Genomic DNA, 20,394 nt, shown 5'->3' on the forward strand with positions numbered 1-20,394 from the left:
GCCACTCAAAGGCCAGGGACACTTTCAGAAAGTCTGAAGCACTATTGTTCAAGACTGAAAAAAGTCTGGCTGTTTGGAAGCAAAATATGAAGAAATGGAGGTTGACTTAAGACTTTTGCACAGCACCCTATTTTTGAAGAATAACTAGTGACCAAGGCAGAGTAGCTAATTCAAACAATCAAAAAAGTACAGTGGTTAAAATAAGTGTTGAACATGTCACCACTTTTCTAAGTAAACATATTTCTAAAGGTGTTATTGATGTGAAATTCTCACCAGATGTCAGTAACAACCGATCACATCCACACATGAAATGTTTCTTCATGCATTCAATACTTCCCCCCTGTGTCATTTCTGAAGATTACACATATCTTAATTCATTGTGTGATTTTTTTTTTTTTTGTTGCGCATGTGAACTGAATGGGTTGTTACCAACATCTGGTGGGCAGAAAAACGCCTTTAGAAATATATTTACTTAGAAAACCGGGGATGTGCTCTGTACTTATTTTACCTGCTGTGTCTCTGTAAAGTTATTGCAGACGACTTTGAAACCTGAGTTAAAGCAAGAATATGTGACTTCAAACTACAATTACAGAGTAATGGAGTTGGCTAAAATGTAACATAATAGCAGCACAAGCAGAAACGTGTCATAAAGTCAATAAACTGATTCAACAATGGCCATGGGTATCGTAACATCACTTTAGGCCCTCAGACTATTAAAGCTTCAGAAGGAAAAAAAACCCCTAAAAAAACAAACCTAAAGTTTTCTGAGACCCCAAATGATTCAAGGCTTGGGGCTCAAATGAGTTGCTAGTATTAAAGTAACTTCATGCAACATGTGTTTTGCCAAACTGAAACCCAGAGTGTGTTAAATTTAAGCATTTATTTCATTAAATGCTTTTAAGTCCAGATTGAGAGAGCCGGAGAAAAATGTTTTTAAAATGTAATTGTTATTTATAATATGTATGTAACTTTGTAATTTTAACGTGTTGTCGCCTCTTGGCCAGGACTCCCTTGCAAAAGAGGTTTTTAATCTCAATGGAACTTTTCCTGGTTAAATAAAGGTTAATAATAATAATAATAAGGATGTTTTGCTTAAGAAGTTCACTTTTTATTAGTGAGATCAGGCTTGTGTTCTTGCTTCTTTCAAAAGTTTCTTCAGTGCAACTTCAAAAAGCCTGCTCTGGTAGATATTTTCAGTTCTGCATCTCTGTCAGCGTTGGTGACATCCTTCCTGTCAGAACTTGCAGTGGTATTGCTCCTTTCCTGAAGACACTTTAGGAAACTTAGACGATACTTCAGCTGCAAAGCATGAACTCTGCTGATAGAAAGATTTTGATTTCCGAGGCAAACATTCTTGTTATCATAAGCCTTCCAAAGATTCTGCAATTGCTCAATACTGGAACAAATAGTTCTCCCAGTTAAAGAATGCACAAAATGCAACTCTAGTCTTTCAGAGAGAGAAAAAAAAAAGATTTATTTCATTTTGGATTTCAGTACAAGTTTGAATTCAGTGTCATATATTTGTGTTTATATCTTTTTCAAAAAAGCTGTCAAGGGACACTTCCTGTCACCGAACGGCAGCTCTCTCAGTTGGCCGCAAGGTGGCGCTTGGATCCTTATTTTTCGGTGAAGAAATCGTTGCAGAGCATAGTGAGGCAGGCGACCAGCGTGACATACTCTTGAAAATCCACAGTGCCGTCCGCGTTTGCGTCCAGATCCTTGAAGATCTTGTCCAGTTTTGCCTTGTCAGTGGATTTCTGCAATGGAGAAAAGTGTTAGCTTGAATTTAGACACTAAGTGATCATAAAACAAAGAACTGCTCAGCCTACTTCTGCCCAAATAGTTGCGCAAACCACAGGGGAAAATCTGTGTATTTTCCACTCTCTCAAAGTAAAAGCTCTGCATCAGTATGGCAGTGTTTTCAGGCAACCTACTGGGTGTGAGATAGAGGGAGGATAGAGACCACTCACGCCAAATATGTCTCCAAGCTCATTTTGAAGAAGTTCCTTCAGCTCTCCCTTGCTTAGGGTGAGTTTGTCTCCCTCCTTGCCAGAGTATTTATGAAAGGCGCCAATGAGCAGTGCCATAGCCTTCTGGATGTCAGACATGATTAGGGCTAGTTTAGGGAGACAGAAGGAAAACAAAATGTTACGTCTGAGACTGCAGTGGTATTTGTTTATACAGGAAATCCACACTGATTAAAGAAAGATGCCTCCTCTGAATAACGTTTACACATAATTCTGCTATGACTCATTATCTGGTGCAGATTAGGCTGAATCACGTGGTATTGTGGTCAAATGTAGGATCTTAACAAAGGACATCATTGATATTTGGAACACGAGGAATTATTTAGAAGTAAACGAGGGAGAAAAAGGGGAATAGGCAGGGCCTGTTTGGTAAAACCAGAGTGAAAGAGATTGAGTCGTTTAACCCTGTGAGGTCCATTTTAGGTTTGCCTAAAATAATGATGCAATGAAGCTCCTTTCAGTTACTTTTGAACCACTTCTGCAAATTAAATTGCTAATATATTTAAATTCTGGAATTATATATGTAAACATGCAGTAAAACATATGCATGTGCAAGTGCATACTGGAGGTCATAGCAGAAAACAGTGGCTGATATTACTGTTTGTCTTTGCCAAAGTTTCTCTGGGTTCTCAGTGGAGCTTGATAAAAATAAACTCAAGATATCCACCTGGGCCCCACCACTCTTATTTCCCTTTTCAGCGGTCTCTAATGTAGCGTCTCTGCCAAGTGACACAGGACATTGTTATGGCAACAGCAGAAGGAGATAAGGAAGCAGGTTGCAGCTTAATTAAAGTCCCCAAAGCAACATCAGATGTCTGTTCTTCTAACATAGTATATCTAAATTATGCGTTCTTTCCACTTGACTGTATAAACCCAAGAGATTTGCTAGTGGTTATGTTGTGAGTCATACAGTGCTTTCCCCTCTTTAGGGAACACTAAGCTGAGGAAACTTTGGCATCAGAGAGTTTGGAAACCGAAGGGAGTTACAAGGAAAGAGAGCACAAAACCTCATTCCTCAATTAGGTTGCAGTTAAAGGTGAGAATCGAGGGGTGCTGCTAACCAAAAAAACCCTTTAATGCATCCGTAAAAATGAGTTTCCAAACAAGTTAGTGGGATTTAGACAAAATGAGCTCAGTCTTTTGCAGCATCAAGTTTCATAAGCAAGAAGAGAAGTTTAAACATTAAAGTCCACATGGATGTGACAAACTTTGCAGTTCATCAATACTTTTCTGCTAATTCTTAATGTGCATTCATACAAAACTAACTGTAATGAGCATTGCTTGATCAAAATGAACAAACAAACAATCAAGAAAACCCAGGAAAGGTTTCCAGAGCGAGCAAATAAAAGCAGATAACAAACAAAAAAAGCACTTGTAGGATTTTCTACTCACCAGTGCTGAGGTTTAAGACAATTGGAGGCTACTGTTGATCTTGGTAGAGCTGTTGTGATGAACCAATGGGTGGCAAAGATGCTTTATACATCACCACACCCAGTATCCCTCCCCCCTCCCTCTAGAATGCTCCTTTCATCTCCAACCACTCCTCCTTCCTTCATTTTTTAAAACATATTCTTTAACAAACACGACACTCGTGTGCTGTTACAGTGAATGTTTGAATTTGAGGATTTGGAGAATTCTAAAAACTTGCAGCATGTCTTACAAAATGTTTCTGACGTTATGATCTCAGGACTGCTTTTGAATCTGGAATTGCTGCAGAACAAAAGACAATAAAATATGAAATGTAAAGTTTGGGGTGCTGTGTCTTTAAGAGGACTCTTTGCATGAGACTATTAAAGTAAATTAAATAAATAATGGTCATGTAACAGTCTTACAAAATACCCTTTTTGCAGTGATGGATTCAAGACTATAAAAATGTTATGTTTATTGTTGATTTACAGTTTTTTATTTCACCCATTTGATTGACTTTATGTGACTATATTTTGGGGAAACCCCATGAGCAGCATTTTGTGGCATCTCTCTTCGAGGCTTTTGCTGATGAAAGGAGGGAAGCAGCATTTACATGTGAACTGAATCACGTTTTGTGCTCCATTTGAAAGTCACTTTTGTTAATTCTGTAAAAGAAAGTCCACAGTTTGGTTCGTACATTTCATTCCGTCATAAACGAGTTTCTTGTGACTTTTGGTGGTGGAGTCATGGGACAAATGTTTGATCTGCTTTTAGAGATTTTAGAAGTAATTTTGCCCCGAATAAGAAACTTTGATCTTTACAAGATTTCATACATGATTTTGAAGCATTTGTGCTATTATGTAAATGCCGTTTTTCTACAAATGCATTAAAATTCTTTTTGACTTTTCTAACAGGATGACCAAACCCACTTCCTCTTTTTAAAAACTTACCGCTTGGCACAATAGGACCAAAGAAATGAACAGTTACGTATGTTTTAAGCAAAACGTGCATCGCAGGAACCCTTAATTGTACCAACTAATTTCTGGTGTGTTTCTTTTGTATGTAATTAAAAATTTTCTTTTTTATTGACTTGTTTGAGATGCACATTATGTTAAAGTAAAAACACGGGGACAGTGACTCACTAGCACTGATTGTTATGGTTGTGAGTGGATCCACTCTTCTTTACAATTTTGCAGAGAGGCTGTGACTCATAGTCATGTCCCCAAAACCAAAGTCACAGAGTCCAAAAAAAAAGCAAAGGAAGGAAGGAAGAAAAGAAAAAAAGCTGCACTGTGGCAACTCTGTTTGCATGTTTGTTTCTCCCTGTCCGTGTGGCCTGTTGCATAACTTGAATTAGATATTTCTGGCATTGGTCTGGGCGTTGTTTAGTCCTGTAATTAACAACTTCAAAGCGCAGCTGAAAGCAGATGATAGGTTAGAATTCACTGTCACCATCATTCACAGCATTTTTAAACATTGTGCCATCCTTCTTCACTGTGTGGAAATCATGAGTCACACATCTTCCTGTCGCCTTTTTCTCGATCTTATTCACTCACTCACATTTACCAAATAATGGAGGGAGTATCCATGGTCACCACATCCTGTGTCATATCCAGCTGTGATACACACAAAACTGTTTGTTCAGTACAACTGGAGTGGATTTAATCACACTCACTCAGACCAATTTTTAACACTATAATTACAGATATGTGCCATCTAGTGGTTACAAACAGACATTTTTAGTGTCCAGCTCCAGCCATGTGTGCTCTAATGTAAGTTGTTTCTTCAGAAAGACATACGTCATGCAAATGCTGCATAGTGAATGTCACCCTAGAACCTTGTAGCTAGGATTATAGAAATAATGAAGTCATGCATCTACAAGGAAACTATTTGGAGGTATGCAGCAGAGACAGTTTAAGATACAAATCACAGGAAATGACTGGAGGAAGTATTCAAGAGTTTTATTAAGGTAACACTAATAATAGAAAAAAAAGACCTCAACAGAACTGCACTAAAAGATGCTCTAAAATTATGTACGCATATGTGCATCTATCATCTTCATTGTATCAGCTGAAGTATCAAAAGTAAAAACTGAAGTGAAAGGCTACAAGACATGCATAATATTATCATTCATATGTCATGACTTTAGCTGGAGGGAGTAAATTAATGTTTCCATGTATTGATGTTCAAGGCCTTTACAGCCAGTCTGGTTGTTGTTTATTCAATTAATAAGTTTAGTGCCTCATTTGTAAAACACTCAACTTCATGCACTAAATTTATTATAACATAAAAAACTGCATACAACACTGCGCTAGAAAACCTTGCCTTGTAAACAAGGTTTTTTTAAGGTGGGTGAAAACTTGCAAATTCTTCAAAACATACTTAACTAGAAGTACATGGTTAGATTTTACCACTGTCTCATGTTTGCAGTTTGCATGTATGCACCTAAACCTTTAGGTCATAGGCTCTTTATGTCACGGTCTGGCTGGCAGACCATGGGGATATGGGGGAATGAGGACCCAAAACGCATGGTTCTGCAATACAAACAGTGCACTTTATTTACAGCGAAGGCTGTAAACACAATAACTCCCCGTTGCTCCCTTGAATCCTGTGTGTGTGTGCTCCCCTCCAATGTCTGTGCTCGTGCTACCCGCTGTTGTGTTCTCGCACACCCTGTGTGTGCTGCCGTTCTGGTCCACTCTTCCACCTGGGGGGAAAACCACAAAAACAGCCATCAACACCAACCCCGGCAGGCATACACGAACAGCACCGTTGTACGCTGACAGAGACACACTAACTTGGGTCGACAACTCAATGATCCCACGCCGGTGGGAGCTCCAACACTCTCCTAAGTAGCTCCCCCAACGAGCCCTGATCACCAACAGGTGTGTGGCAGGAACTTCCGGTGTGGCCAGTCCTCCTGCAGGGGCACACCCATCAGGCCTGCATGTGGCTGTTCTCCATCCTCCAGCCACACATGTACACACCCACACCCTGCCTATACATATAATGAGTGGAACACAGACTAACGCAGCATTGTGCAGAAAGACACACACATCACCAAATAACAACAATAATAATAATAATCATAATAATAATAACAACAACAGACCAAACTGCTCACGGACCCCCGAGTCCTCCAGAGCCGGGTCCGTGACACTTTATTTTGGTAACCTGTTTTGGTGTCAACTTCTGTCAGTTCAACTGGTTCAAAGCTCCCTCTCTGTGTGTCTATCAATAAAAGAACAGAAGAGAAGTGAAACAGAAGAATCAGGTTATAAAATACACATTTTGGGGCGATCGTGGTTCAAGAGTTGGGAGTTCGCCTTGTAATTGGAAAGTTGCCGGTTCGGGCCCCGACTTGGACAGTTTTGGTCGTTGTGTCCTTGGGCAAGACACTTCACCCGTTGCCTACTGGTGGTGGTCAGAGGGCCCGGTGGTGCCAGTGTCCGGCATCCTCGCCTCTGTCAGTGCGCCCCAGGGTGGCTGTGGCTACAATGTAGCTTGTCATCACCAGTGTGTGAATGTGCGTGTGGATGACTGGATGTGTAAAGCGCTTTGGGGTCCTTAGGGACTAGTAAAGCGCTATACAAATACAGGCCATTTACCATTTTTACATAGCAGCAGCAACAACATTAAAACCACTGACAGGTGAAATGTATTGACCCTGCCTTTTTCAATATAACCTTCTACCCCCTCTTCTGCCTTCACTCCCTGAAGGCAGAAGAGGGGGTACAACTCCAAAACCCAGATTGCAATTTGAACAAGCTTGATTCATCGAAGCCCAGCCCTGCTGTGGATACTTTGTGTCCTGTGGGATGCAGGGCTGGGCTTCGATGAATCAAGCAGGACACAAAGTTTCCTCTCCCAAACACGCAGGTCCAATGGGACAGAGCTGTGTTGGCAGCTTGAGTAGGACCTACAAAACAATAAGCAGGTGATATTAATGTTTTGGATAAAGTGCCAAGTATAGGTTTTAAACTGTGGGATTTAAATGTCTATTGGTTTCAAATGCTCACATTTGAACACTGGGAATAAAAAAAACATACAACTAAATGTAACTGTGAATTGAATCAGTATCAGGTTCACAATAGTTATTTCCCATGGCAACATCTGCATGCAGACTGGACGTTGGGGATGGTTGGTATGTTTTGGACATTAATGTTATTGTTTAACAAGTTTCCACAGAGAGGGGATTTTTTTTTTTTGGTGTGTCCAAGATGGGCGTGGCATGCCACAGTGAATATTTGGTACACCCCGAACTCACACCACAGAACGCCCCCGCCAGGAATGACTTGAGCAACTTTAAAACCAAAAGCATGCAGGATTATTTCAGTGAGAAAAATGTTGCGACAAATTTCATTATTACTATATTAGAAAGTCTGTGTTAGAAAACTAGACATGACACATACAGTGGTGTCACCGATCAGCGTCTGGTAAGATCAAAGAGTAATTCATCTAGACAAATGATGATTTTCTTTTCTTTTAGGCAACATGATAAACATATAGCCTGCAGGAGGCACTAAACACAAGGAAATGCACTGAAAAAGCAGCAGTTTCGGAATCTCAGCTGTGGGTCACATGGGTGTGGTGCTTCTGTAAACCAAGTGGTGCAAACTTTAGCTACACACACACGCACACACTTAAGACTCATCACATAGTCACATAGCAACTTCAGTGTTTTCCCAGTATCCATGAACACTGACAAACCAGTAGTTAAGCCCTGCCCAAAGCGGTGTTTGCCAAGAGCTCAAGAAGACCTCTTCCTCCTGGGCTTAGCCTTTCAGGCAGGCTTTTCTCAGGCAGTAAAAGCTTTGATGACTTCACTGGGATCGGCAGGCCATCATAGTAAACAGTGGCTCACAGTCTACCAATAACAGATTTGATTGTTGGAGCATTCCTGAGAGGTAGGGCTGCCTGGAAGACTTCGTTTTAGAGAAAAGATATTTGTTCTGTTCAGTAAGGATAATGAGAGACGGGTGGTGAAGGGGTTATCTTGTTCCTCTTTCTCTGGTGTTATTCAACTTTCACCAGACATGAAACATGGTGGGATTTTTGTGATCTGCACAAGAACAGTGATGTGCTGTTCTTGTGAGTCAGTTGAGGGCTTGCAAAATACAAATCAAACTGACTAGGCAATGTTATCACCCGTTTTATTCATAGAGTTGCAACATCCTCTGAGAGTTTATGCCTCACTGAGAGAGGTGTGTTCATGCCTACAACATTCAGCAGATTCCTCAGAGCAGTGATAAAGCAGGGACTTTGTCTGGGAGGGAGTGGCTCATCTGCCCTTTAACACTCGGGGAAACATAAAGTACTCACTCAGTTACAAAGCCAACAGAGAAAGCTGTCTGGATTAAGCTTTACCAGCTTCTCAAATGGAAATGGTTCTGGTGCTTGCTTAAAAAAAACACATGTATAAAAAGTTGAAGGGGATTTATGGACAAATCTGTCTAACTTAAAGATTAGATAGTTAGGAAACACAAGACACAAGAGATTTAAAATGATTCAGCACTTTTAATGAACAAAACTTTACAAAAAAAAAACAAAAAGCAATGCTTTTTGGTCGCTTCTCTTCCACTGTTGTACTTCCTACTTCTTTCCAGTCTTTTTCATTTGCAGCTGATAGCACTGCTCACATGCAACAGACAGTCCAACAACCAGAGAAACAAACTCCTCAAAGTTCACAAGACCATCACCGTTGGCGTCCAAGTCTTTCATGATCTTGTCTACAGCAGCAGGATCTTTTTGACACTGTGTTTAAAAAAAGGGTGTGTGAGGATACATCAGCAACAGTGAGATTGCACAAGAAGTGGCATAGTATTGGATTACAGTGTGTAAATGATGCGCAGTGTGATTGCACAATTTACGTTTTGGTCTCATCTCACCTTAAGGAAGCTGGAAAGCTCAGCCTCCATTAGCTGTCTGAGGTTTTGCCGGGTGAGCGAACCGTCCTTGGCGTAACGGTGGAACACCTTGATGAGTCCTTCCATGCAGTTTTCCAGTTCTGAAGGCATGGTTGCTGGAATGTGTTTAGACTGAAAAACAATGTTCAGAAAATGTTGACTATGACAACTGATAGCAAGTCAGTTTAACTTCAGCTGACATTTTCCAAACAAGTCCATAGAAAGCATTTATGAAAGCTGCTTTGGTTGAGATGCTGTTAAACTCATCCATTATTGATGGAACTGACACATTTGGGTCTTTGTTTTACTTCTCACTGATGAGTGATGCTCGTGGGAAGACAGTAAAGGTATGTCATTGAAATTTTAGTAAACCACTGTGCAAAATACAGAAAATCTCAGCATTTGAGTTACTGTCTTTGTAGCTGTAAGAGTTAAAAGAAAGGAGAAGTAGGAGGGAGGGTGTGTTATTTGTGCGCAAGAGAATGGAAAATGTGAACAACTTGAAATGAAAAAAGTTAGACCCAAAATGGTGGGATTCAATGTGAGTAATGAGATAGGACACTGCAGGAACAAGCACATGTGTGTACATGCCCACAGTCCAACCACACCCTTACAAAGGCTTATATTTACTATATGGAGACCTAGTTAACTGTCTTAAATGTGAATCAGAGCTTAATGTAAAAATGTTAATTATATATTTTATTAATAAAAATAATCATAACACTGGAAAAACAATTAAAGTGTAATTATAGTGAAAGATTGAAAACAAGAGAAAGAAACAAGATAAACTAACTAAAAGTTGGAGCCTAACTTAGTTAACAGCAGAGGAAATACACGGATCCGTTAGATACCGTTAGAAATTCACAGAGGGAGCTTCAGTAAATACAAAGCAGTGACTGGGAGCGGATTAAAGTAGGTTAAACAGTATGAAACACTATTCTCACACCTCCTAGCTGTATATCTGTATGTTTTAGCAACTAAAGTTTATATTTTAAAAAAAACATCGTGGCAAAGCCACACCTGTAGGACAAGAGCAGAAAGTTTCTTACCGTACAGTTGCTGGGACGTGGCAACAGAAGAGGTGCAAATGTTCAGACGTCTGCAACAAGCAACAGAGATTTTATAGTCAGGCGCCGCCCTGGCTGTGCGCACTGACTCACACTGTGGCTCTGCAGACGCTGGACTCTCTGAACAGTTAATACACTGGAAAGGTTTGTAATAGGACAGTAAATATATTAGTACGACTTTAGCTTAAGTTCAGTCATCTGATTTAAAAACAAGGAAAAAGTTACTATTGCTGCTGATAGAAGAGCTAAAAGCCGTTTTTGTGGAATTTAAGATAAAGTTTCATTAAAGTTTAGGCTACCGGTTTAACTGACCCTCCGCCCCTCTCCACCGCCCACCTCCCACACACACGCTCTACCTTTTTATGTTAATCTCTCATAATAAACACACCTTAGGTTTAAGGGATTTTAAAAAGTATTTACTGTAATTTCGAAAATCTGTAATTTACCTGTAAGACTGATACCTAAAGAAGAGCCAATCAGCAGCATTCTGCTGAGTACAAGATCAATTCTGCAAACTAGAGCTATCATCCACAACAGAGGCAATCCAGCCAGTGTGGCTTCAAGGACTGTTTTGTCTCATATTATCTGCATTTATATTCCTATCATAACCTGAACCTTTACTCCTATTATCCTGAAAAGCGTTTTATATCAAAGATGGACGACAGATAGCTAGGTGGATACAGTGCGCCACATTGTGGTGAAAACAGGGTATTACAAATGGCACGCTTTGCAGCCAAGTGTTAAAGCTGTATTTGAATAACAACTCGATCGGTTCTGTCTTTTTTTTTCTTTTTTTTTTAGAGGTTTGTGTCTCATTTTACTAACAAAGGAGAAAAAGGACACAATTGAACATAAAAATCACCAAAATACCTCATTGCAATTTTTCCTGCACTCAACTTTTGTTATTTTAACCTATTTGATCACGCTATGTATCAATGATCGGTATTTTTCTTGCTGTTATCCATAAATACATAATTTTAACTGAAAGAGCTACAAGTACAGTACTCGTCAGTCCAGATTTCCAGAGTTTTGTTTCTTGGTTAAAGCAGTTCTCTTCTTATTATCAGACTCCCTTAGCAGTGATTTCTTGTATCAGTTTTACCAATGTAGTCATATGTCTGTTCTGCTACTCAGGGAAGCATTGATGTGGGCTGTAAACTGAGTTTCCATCAAACTGAAAACATTTTTTTTTTATTTTTATTTTTTTATTATTAACAATTGGAACAATACAGTCACAAACAAAATAATACATTATAGTGCAAATGAACTCTCGTGGAGGATAAAAAAAAAACAAAACAAAAAAAAAAACATAGTCAATACAACAAAACTAACAGCAAGGATATGGGGGGAGGGGGCTAGACAAAAGATCCACAGTATTAATGGGGAAGAAATTAAAAGGAGCACAGGTTGATACACAATATAGGTAATAATCAAAACAGTAGCAAATGGGAGATGTCATCATAGATTGCGGCAAATCTGCTTGACTTCAGTTTTTTAAGTGACATGAAATAATGTTTAAAGTCATTGATGAACCAAGTAAAGGATGGTTTTCTATTCCTCCATTTACAACAATGTATATGGTATTTACCTAACAGGATGACAATGTTAATCACAGTAGAGACAGATGGATGTTGTTTAGCCATATAGAAAATAATATCAGAAATACTAAACTGGGGAATATCGTTGATCTTGAGGGATAACCAGCTGTGTAGTTCTAACCAAAAGGCAGCTGACACAGGACATGAGAAAAACAAATGGTGTAATGTTTCACAGGCTGAATCACAAAATGCACACTGGTTAACCTCAAATTTAAACCTCCTCTTTAAAAATTCAGACACAGGATATATATTATTAATTATCTTGAAATGAGTTTCTTTTACTTTTGGGGAGACAGGCCACTGAATGAATTTTGAGAACGCCTTTTCCATGAGTGACTGGTCCCCATGAAGGGCCTGCAAATATCTACCTGAGTTAAACCCCTGGAAAAGAATAGATTTAAAATTCACACTGATAAATGTATTGTTACATTTACTATCATTTAGGATGCAGTTACCAATTTTTAGGTTTGGCAGCGCTGGATTGACCTCAGAGTGTAGCATTGTGTTGCGTATCAGCTGCCTTAGGGCCAAAGGGATAGCACAGCAAACTTTTCTGTATTCTTTTAATGGACAATTAAAGTTGTGTCTCTTTGAGAAAGACACGTAATCCAATAGAGCACCACTCAAATCCAGCAAGTCAGTTACAAACAAGATACCACTCTCAAACCAGTTCCTGATAAATAATGTCTTTTTGTTAGCAGTTATCACTCTATTGTTCCATAGGGTCGACATATGAGGAGAAAAGTTGTGTGTAAACATCATTTTCCAAAAATGAAGAATCTGTTTGTGAAAATTAGAGAGTGTAACAGGTATTTTACTAGTCTCAAAGTCACATTTTAATAGAAAATCAATTCCTCCTAGTTCCTTAAATAAAGATCTGGGTATATGAAACCACATGGAATCAGACTGAGATAAGCAAGCTCTGAGCCAGTTGATCTTAAAAGTTCCGATCATTGATTCAAAGTCTAAGGCTCTGACACCACCCTTCTCATAATCTTTAACCAACTGTGATCTCTTAATATAGTGGGTTTTGTTTTTCCATAGGAATTGAAAAATAATTGAGTTGGCTTTCCTAATATTTTGGGGAGAAACATAAAGAGAATGACATGGGTAAATTAATTTAGAGATACCTTCAGCTTTGGAAAGGATGACTCTGCCAAATATAGTGATATCCCTGGTCAACCAACGACTAAGGGATTTCTTCATGTCGACGATACGATTGCAGATGTTGTTGTCTTCTCTTCGGGACATATTTTTAGAAATCACTATACCTAAATATTTAACTTCCAGTTCAACTCTTATAGAAGCTATATTAGAATCAGAACACGTGTGAATTGGTAACAATTCACATTTGTTAATATTCAGACATAGTCCTGACGCCTGGGAGAATAATGAGATAGTGTTAAGCGCTTTAGCTACCATGGATTTATCTCTTAAAAACAGTGCAGTATCGTCAGCAAACTGGCTTATTTTGAATTCCTTGTCAAAAATGTTAATACCATACAAATCAGGGTCTTTTTGGATGATAAGTGCCAGCAGTTGAGTGGTTAATATGAACAATTTGGGGGAAATAGGGCATCCCTGACGGATACCTCTCTGCACTTCAAACCTAGGTGTCATTCCAGGGTTAAGCGAGACAGAGCTAGAAATGTTACTGTAAAACATTTTGATCACATTACAAAAGTTATCCCCAAAACCCAGGAAATTCAAGGCTTTAAGCAGGAAGGGATGTTCAACCGTGTCAAAAGCCTTATAAAAGTCCAAAAACAACACTAAGCTTTCTGTCTTTATATACTGGCGATAATCAAGCATATCAAAAATCAATCTAATGTGATTGTGTATATGTCTTCCTTTTATAAACGCCGACTGACATTCATCCACTAAATGTGTTAAACAATCATTTAATCGGTTCGCATATACATGAGCCAGTAATTTATAATCATTACACAGAAGGGTTATGGGTCTCCAATTATCCAGAAGTAGTTTGTCTTTGTTGGGTTTTGGAATTAAAGTGATTAAACCTTGTTTCATTGTAGGTGAAAGATTAGTTGATGAGATACATTCTAAGTAAGCACTGTAAAGAGTTAATCTAATGTCATGCCAGAAAAAGGAGTAAAATTCCACTGTTAGCCCATCAATACCTGGTGATTTGCCCCTGGGCATTTGTCCGATTGCCTTGTCCAGCTCTTCGATTGCAAGTTTACTCTCCATACGAACCTTTATATCCACATCCAATGTCCCATTAAGGCCTCTAAGACTTTCCAGAAACACAGTGCCATTCTCCGTTGAATAGGTTGACTTGTAAAGGTTACTGTAAAAATGAAGTATTTCCACGTTTATTTTGTCATGGTCCTCAGTCAAAACCCCCTTGATATTCAGTGATTGAATCTTCTTATTTGATTGTCTGTATTTTTCTAAATTAAAAAAGTAGGAAGAGTTTTTCTCACCCTCCTCAATCCACCGGGCTCTTGAACGAACATAGGCACCATTGGCTTTCTCTAAGAACATTTTGTCTAGTTGAGATTGAAAAGTGTTTAGTTGTATATGTTCGTCCAGAGATAAATCCTGTTTGCAGCATAGCCTGTTAATTCTTTCAATAATGCTTTGTTGCTCCTGTCTTTTCTGTTTAGCAATGGATTTGCTAATTTGAATTGCTACCTGTTTAACTTGGAATTTAAACCATTCCCATTTGCTCACATGTGACATATCTAGTTTATCAATTTCCACAATTAAATTTCTCACTTCAAGGCAGAAGTTGTCATTATGCAGAAGGTTGTTGTTGAATTTCCAAATAAGGGATTGATGTTTCACCTTGGTTAATGAGATGAATAAGGAAATCAAACAGTGATCAGTTAGAGGGGAAGCGGAGATTTCACACTTAGAAATGTTGTTGATCAAATTGTTAGAGACTAACCAGTAATCAATCCTGGAACACTGACCATTATTAGATGAATTAAACCAAGTAAATTGAGATACAGATGGATTTTTCAGCCTCCAAGCGTCACAGAGACTAACTTTGTTGACCAAATTAAGGATACTTTCATCGTAACTGTGGCATGAGGTCCTGGATGGAAGACGATCTACAGAGGGATCAGGAGCTATGTTAAAGTCTCCCCCCACAACAACTTTGTCAACAAGATAGCTCAATTTCCATTGCTCTAACTGTTCACAAAGGAAGGTTAGAAGTTTCTTATTCTGAGCTCTCTTAGTATAACCATATACACACAGCAGAATGTATTTTGAACCATTAATCTCTGACACTATCATCAGCCAATGACCATCAGAATCACTTTTACAGTCTATGACATTTCCCGGAAACCTATTAAATAAAATCATCACTCCAGCTGAGTGAGACGTACCATGACTAAAGAAAACAGATTCACCCCACTGTGTTTTCCAGAACTTTGTGTCTGCCTCTGCCGAATGGGTCTCTTGTAGAAAGACACAGTTAGCCTGTTGCTCCTTGCAAAAAAGAAAGATAGCCTTACGCTTCACAATGTTTCTTAGCCCCCTGACGTTCAAGGAAATAACAGATAACATATAACACTATTACAAAGGTATTGGGGAAAAGAAAAAGAAACTTAAGAAGACACGCAGGAACGAGCAGCCGTGTCCTGTATAAAATAACTATTCAGTGCAATAACCCTTAACAACCGGGAAATTTTTAAATTAAATGACATGCTAAGCAATAGGCTTAATCAACAGCAGCATACCTGAGAGGTGTAAAAGGTCACACAAAAGAAAATCAGTTCGGGTCCACTCTTTGGTTATCAATCAGAGCGTAGCCGTCCTTCAAAAACGCTCTCTTTCCCTTACTCCTGGCATCCTGGACCAGCGGCCACAGCTTAACTCGAGCCTCCCGATCTTCCTTGGAGAAGTCTTCCTTGAAGTGGATGTTCATCTCCTTGCAAACCCTCGCATGCCTCGATTTCTTCCAGACGTCGTCCCGGACCGTTCTCATGCCAAACTGGATAATTATGGCTCTCGGGGACCCGGAAGATGCAGCGTTCCCCTTCTTTCCCAGCCGATGAACAGTATCAACAGTCTCTCTCAGTTTATCCACAGACAAGGGCACAACTCTGGTGAGAATCCCGATAACTGACTCTCTCGTGTTTTCATCATCTTTCTCAGGAAGACCAGTCAGCCTTAGGTTCCATCTCCTCTTATATCGAGCATGTTCCTCACAGGAGCTGCGCAGGGATTTGTTTTCTTTCTGCAGCTCACCAACTTTCTCCTGGAGTTCTACTATACTTTCTTTATGTTTTCTTATTTCCGCCGTGTTCATGTCAATGCGCTTTTCAAACTTACGCAGCAACGCCGTCTGTTCATCCATCTTTTGCGTTAACACATTGACTGCTTGCAAGATTGCTGCAGCGGTGTCCTCCTCCTCCAGCGGCTGCGCTCGCACCCCTCTTGCTTTCTTCGGGTTAGGGCTTTTCGTCGGAGTGTGAGCCCAGTTGATTCTGGAGTCCTTGGAAGTCATGTCAGTGATCTCCAAATCTTGAATATCCTCCTCGTCACACGCCTCCCTCAATACCGAAACGTTGTAGTCATGATCCATCGTGATCATAGGACAAGTATCAAAATTAACCCCGGACAAATTACAAATTAAAGCTGGTTTACAGTTAGTTCTCCAGTGGCTGGTTGAAGTGCACAAAAAGCGCAAAAAACGGGTTATTGCTTTTAATAAATTCAGAGTTTCAGGACAAAAAAAAGCCAAAAAGTTCGGACGCCTGCAGTAAAGTTGCTGCTCACTCCGCCATCTTGTTTCCTCTCCATCAAACTGAAAACATGTCAGACCACAATGAAATATTCCTCACCAGCAGAGGGAACTCTTGAGCATCTATTCCCATGTCTGTCATCATTATCAAAGTTTCCGCATTCTACTACTGTAACTTTCAATGTTGTATAAGCTTTTCCAAATAAAGAAAGCTTTGTGTTTTGAAGACTTATCCTTGTTCATTTATTGATTTATTTTCTTAAAGATAATAGCACCTCAAGGCCATTTGCTGCACACTGAGACTACCTGGTTACTGTGCAACTAATGGTAATAAACAATTTAGAAGGCAACTAATTTATTGCCTTCTAGTGTCTGATGAAGCGTACCTATTAACTGAAGACCATTTAAAATGTTTGTTCAGATAAAGAGACAGTTAATTTCTTTTAATCTCCAATTTTTCTGAAAACGTGAACATTTGCAGGCAGGGTTTGTAAACATATTATGGCAGAAGCACATCTATATCAGTTATTGCTGTATAGAGTGGAAGAGAACAGGGAAGTAACCGTAATCTAATTACCTTTTTGCAAAGTAATCCTTTACATTAACCTTATAATAGGGTTTATTTCAAACCCTATGATAAGGGTAAAGTGAGAAAAGCAGACAATAAGGGTATATCCTAACATGAAACAACTAGTTCAGAGGTGTGAATAGACAACTAGCAAACATTTCTATGCATCCTTAAGTTAAAGAAAAAACAAGCACAATCTTTGACTTTGACAAACTTTATTGTTTTAATGTGAATCCAGGGAAGGCCTATATTGGGTTTCTTTCCACATCAGCAGTGCTTTACTTTGGGCAGCCTTTTGTGTCCAGTTCTTTCATGACCTCTTGGAGGGCGTCATGGCTTGCACAGGCGCAACCAGCAACCAGTGAGGCGAACTCTTCAAAGTCCACACGTTTATCATCATTGTGGTCGACACACTGGAAGAGCTCATCTTCACTTTTTCCCTGCAAAGGTGAAACAAACATTTAATAACTTGGAAAGTGAAACAAGTGCAAAGTTTTTTTGTTGTGCAAAAAAAACCTTTGCACTTTTTTTGCACAACAAAAAAAGTGCCAAGTTTAATAATACTTTGTTTTTTTTAAATTAGTTATTTAAAAAAAATTATCTCTTGGTCCATGCTTTTAGTCAGGCTGTTATGATACATTTGCAAACTCAATAGATTTGTAGGGCTAGATTTTAATGCTAAACTATGCCTTAAACATTTACATTGCACTTTAAAAGTGTCTGGATGTCACCAAAGTTATTGTGATCATTTGCAGTTAATTAGTACAATGTTTTCCCTTACCTGAGAAAGTAAGGGTAGTTCATTCTTCACTAATTTTAGAAATTGTTCTTTGGTCAGTTTATTGTCATCTCCTTGGTAGGACATGTAGGCACTGAACATTGCAGCCAATGCCATTTCCAGTCTTGTTGGGTCTGACATGTTTGCAGTGCTGTACAAGAATCTGGACAAGAAATAAAATGGATCATAAAATATTACTTGGCATGCATCGGCAGAGGGACAGAAATGTAGATAGACTGTACTTACAATAATTCTTTACTTTTTAAAAATGTGATTCTTAACTAAAAGTTTTACATATGTCAAACGGAAGAGCAGCTTCACTGAAGCAAATACCTTAAAACAAAATACATGCAGTCAGAGTAGAACCAAAAACCAGCCAGTTTAACATAATTACAGATCAATCTTCAACCACAAGAAACAAAATTTGTCTAGTTTCTATCTAAACAATAAAAAAGTCACAGAAGAATCTGCTCCTACCTGGATTCAGCAGAGTCAATAGAGCGAAGAGAAAACCACCTCCACGAGGTTCAAAAGGGTGTTCGTGACACTCCCATTGTCTGTTTCCTGATTAGCAACTTGGTTTGCATTTTTTTAAAAATATGTAACCGCTTCCATCCTGGAGGCCCTCGCATACAGGCAAATTCAAGAGGCCACCTTATACTGCAATCACTAAAATAGGTATAGCTTTCTTATACTTGATTTCTGTTGGAGGACTGGTAGCTTCAGTTTCAGAACTGGTTTACTTATAGTGTGCCTACTTATTTTAGTATGGTTGATTTTCCTTTTTGCCATTTTGACCAGGTGTGGGTAATAATGGTCTTTCTTTGTTGCAGTTATAATTCTTCCCCTGGCCTAGTGTTGATGAGCATACTTGCACAGTTCAATAAAAGATCTGACGAAAGACAAAAAGAAACACTTTCTGATTGCTAGCGACAGCTTGAAGTAAAGCGGCACTTTTGTAATGAAACACATTGACCGAGTCAAACACAGCTGAGGCATGCATATCTCATGTTCATTGTTCAAACAGGAATTTTAATATAAGGAAGTAGTCTACACACCCAACAGAGAGCTGGTTAGGTCATTATTGAACACACCTGTCAGGAAACTTTCCACCTGTGGAGGAAACACTGAGACATGTGAATAGCTATGGCAGTCTTTTTGAAGAACAATCCAGTTTTTGCTTATTGCATTTGTTAGATTTGTATTGTTGGATTGTCATTTATTCCACAATAGTTATTAGAACTGTATAGACAAGCAGGGGCCACAGGATTCGGGGCAGGATGGAATGCTGGTAGATCCAGGCTTTAAATCTTCCAGGCAGGCCGGACTTATCCACCTTAATGAGCCACACTCCCAGCTCCTCATTTGCCTTCTGAATGGCATTAGAGTCTTTCAGGCTGGAGTCGAAGAGTTTCCCCAAGCTCTTGACTGGTTGTTCCGTTATGGATGGAATAATGGTTCCTGAGAGCTTGCCCTTCTTCAGTACCATAGATCTTGACTTGGAAGGTTTAAAACTCATCCTTGCCCATGAGATGAGTTTCTCAAGTCCTTGCAAGCTCCGCCTACATCCTGGGACTGATGATGTTGTAATGGTGAGGTCATCCATATAGGCTCTGATAGGGGGCTGACGAACACCTGACCTTGTTAGCGGCCCTCTACACTCCACCTCAGCAGCCTTTACCACCATGTTCATTGCAAGGGCAAAGAGCGTAACTGAGATGGTACAGCCTGTTATTATACCTTTCCCGAGGCGGTGCCAGCATGAAGTAACTGCCCCAGAAGTGACCCTAAGCCTGAAATTGGCGCAATAGTCCAGAATCAGGTCCTTGATCTTATTGTTTCATGGTTGGATAAACATATCTATATCTGTTTTAGTCTGAGTGCCTTTTGTTTAGATGAACTGCTGGACTTCCAGACCAGCAGGTTTAGGGAGGTCGTTTATGGGGTCACATTCTGCCCCCCCCCACACACACACACACACCCACACATTTACACAACGCACAGGCAAGGTACTCTTTGTTTGTATGTATACGTCATATGTTAATGAACTTATGTATCTTCATGTAACCTCAATAAAAGAACATTGTTGCAAGGGAGCAGACGAGGGCAACTGGGGTCAAGCGAAGGAACGGCGTTTGTAACATAGCTGTAGGACGATTCATTCTGGCTACTTTCTGAAGTAGCGTATTTTAGCCTACAGATTCCAGACTTTGGTCATTATATACTGTATTTTGCAGACAGTAGGTAAAACAACACAAAGTCATACTTGGGAAAGCAGCTACTTTTTGTGTTTTGTATACAAACTCTTTCATAACTCCTGTTG

General features: G+C 39.4%; 2 protein-coding genes and 2 long non-coding RNA genes across 6 annotated transcripts; all 4 read right to left on the reverse strand.

Moving 5' to 3' along the window:
• Positions 1-1,454: 1,454 nt before the first annotated feature.
• On the reverse strand, positions 1,455-3,501 carry LOC146682946 (ictacalcin-like). The gene is made up of 3 exons (XM_085446150.1): positions 3,420-3,501; positions 1,971-2,116; positions 1,455-1,757 (listed from the first exon to the last, which is right to left on the reverse strand). The coding sequence occupies exons 2-3, from the start codon at positions 2,106-2,108 to the stop codon at positions 1,617-1,619; spliced, it is 279 nt and encodes a 92-aa protein (XP_085302276.1). The 5' UTR covers positions 2,109-2,116; positions 3,420-3,501; the 3' UTR covers positions 1,455-1,616.
• A 1,878-nt stretch (positions 3,502-5,379) lies between these two features.
• LOC146682947 (uncharacterized) lies at positions 5,380-7,178 on the reverse strand. The gene is made up of 2 exons (XR_014917610.1): positions 6,233-7,178; positions 5,380-6,141 (listed from the first exon to the last, which is right to left on the reverse strand). It is a non-coding gene; the product is annotated as an uncharacterized LOC146682947 (long non-coding RNA).
• A 1,753-nt stretch (positions 7,179-8,931) lies between these two features.
• LOC146682948 (protein S100-A10-like) lies at positions 8,932-10,483 on the reverse strand. Its single transcript, XM_085446538.1, has 3 exons — positions 10,390-10,483; positions 9,323-9,472; positions 8,932-9,188 (listed from the first exon to the last, which is right to left on the reverse strand). The coding sequence occupies exons 2-3, from the start codon at positions 9,449-9,451 to the stop codon at positions 9,027-9,029; spliced, it is 291 nt and encodes a 96-aa protein (XP_085302664.1). The 5' UTR covers positions 9,452-9,472; positions 10,390-10,483; the 3' UTR covers positions 8,932-9,026.
• A 7,014-nt stretch (positions 10,484-17,497) lies between these two features.
• Positions 17,498-20,021, reverse strand: LOC146682949 (uncharacterized). Of its 3 annotated transcripts, XR_014917496.1 has the most exons (4): positions 18,549-20,021; positions 18,318-18,404; positions 18,075-18,234; positions 17,498-17,733 (listed from the first exon to the last, which is right to left on the reverse strand). It is a non-coding gene; the product is annotated as an uncharacterized LOC146682949 (long non-coding RNA). The 3 variants fall into 3 exon arrangements; XR_014917495.1 differs by lacking the exon at positions 18,318-18,404; XR_014917494.1 differs by having other exon boundaries at positions 18,075-18,404.
• Positions 20,022-20,394: the final 373 nt, after the last annotated feature.

This window comes from Copadichromis virginalis, linkage group LG22 (assembly GCF_057382275.1).
Source record: "Copadichromis virginalis isolate Kocher_CV1m ecotype Utaka linkage group LG22, C_Virginalis_male_GT1.1, whole genome shotgun sequence".
In the NCBI taxonomy this organism is placed as follows: domain Eukaryota; kingdom Metazoa; phylum Chordata; class Actinopteri; order Cichliformes; family Cichlidae; genus Copadichromis; species Copadichromis virginalis.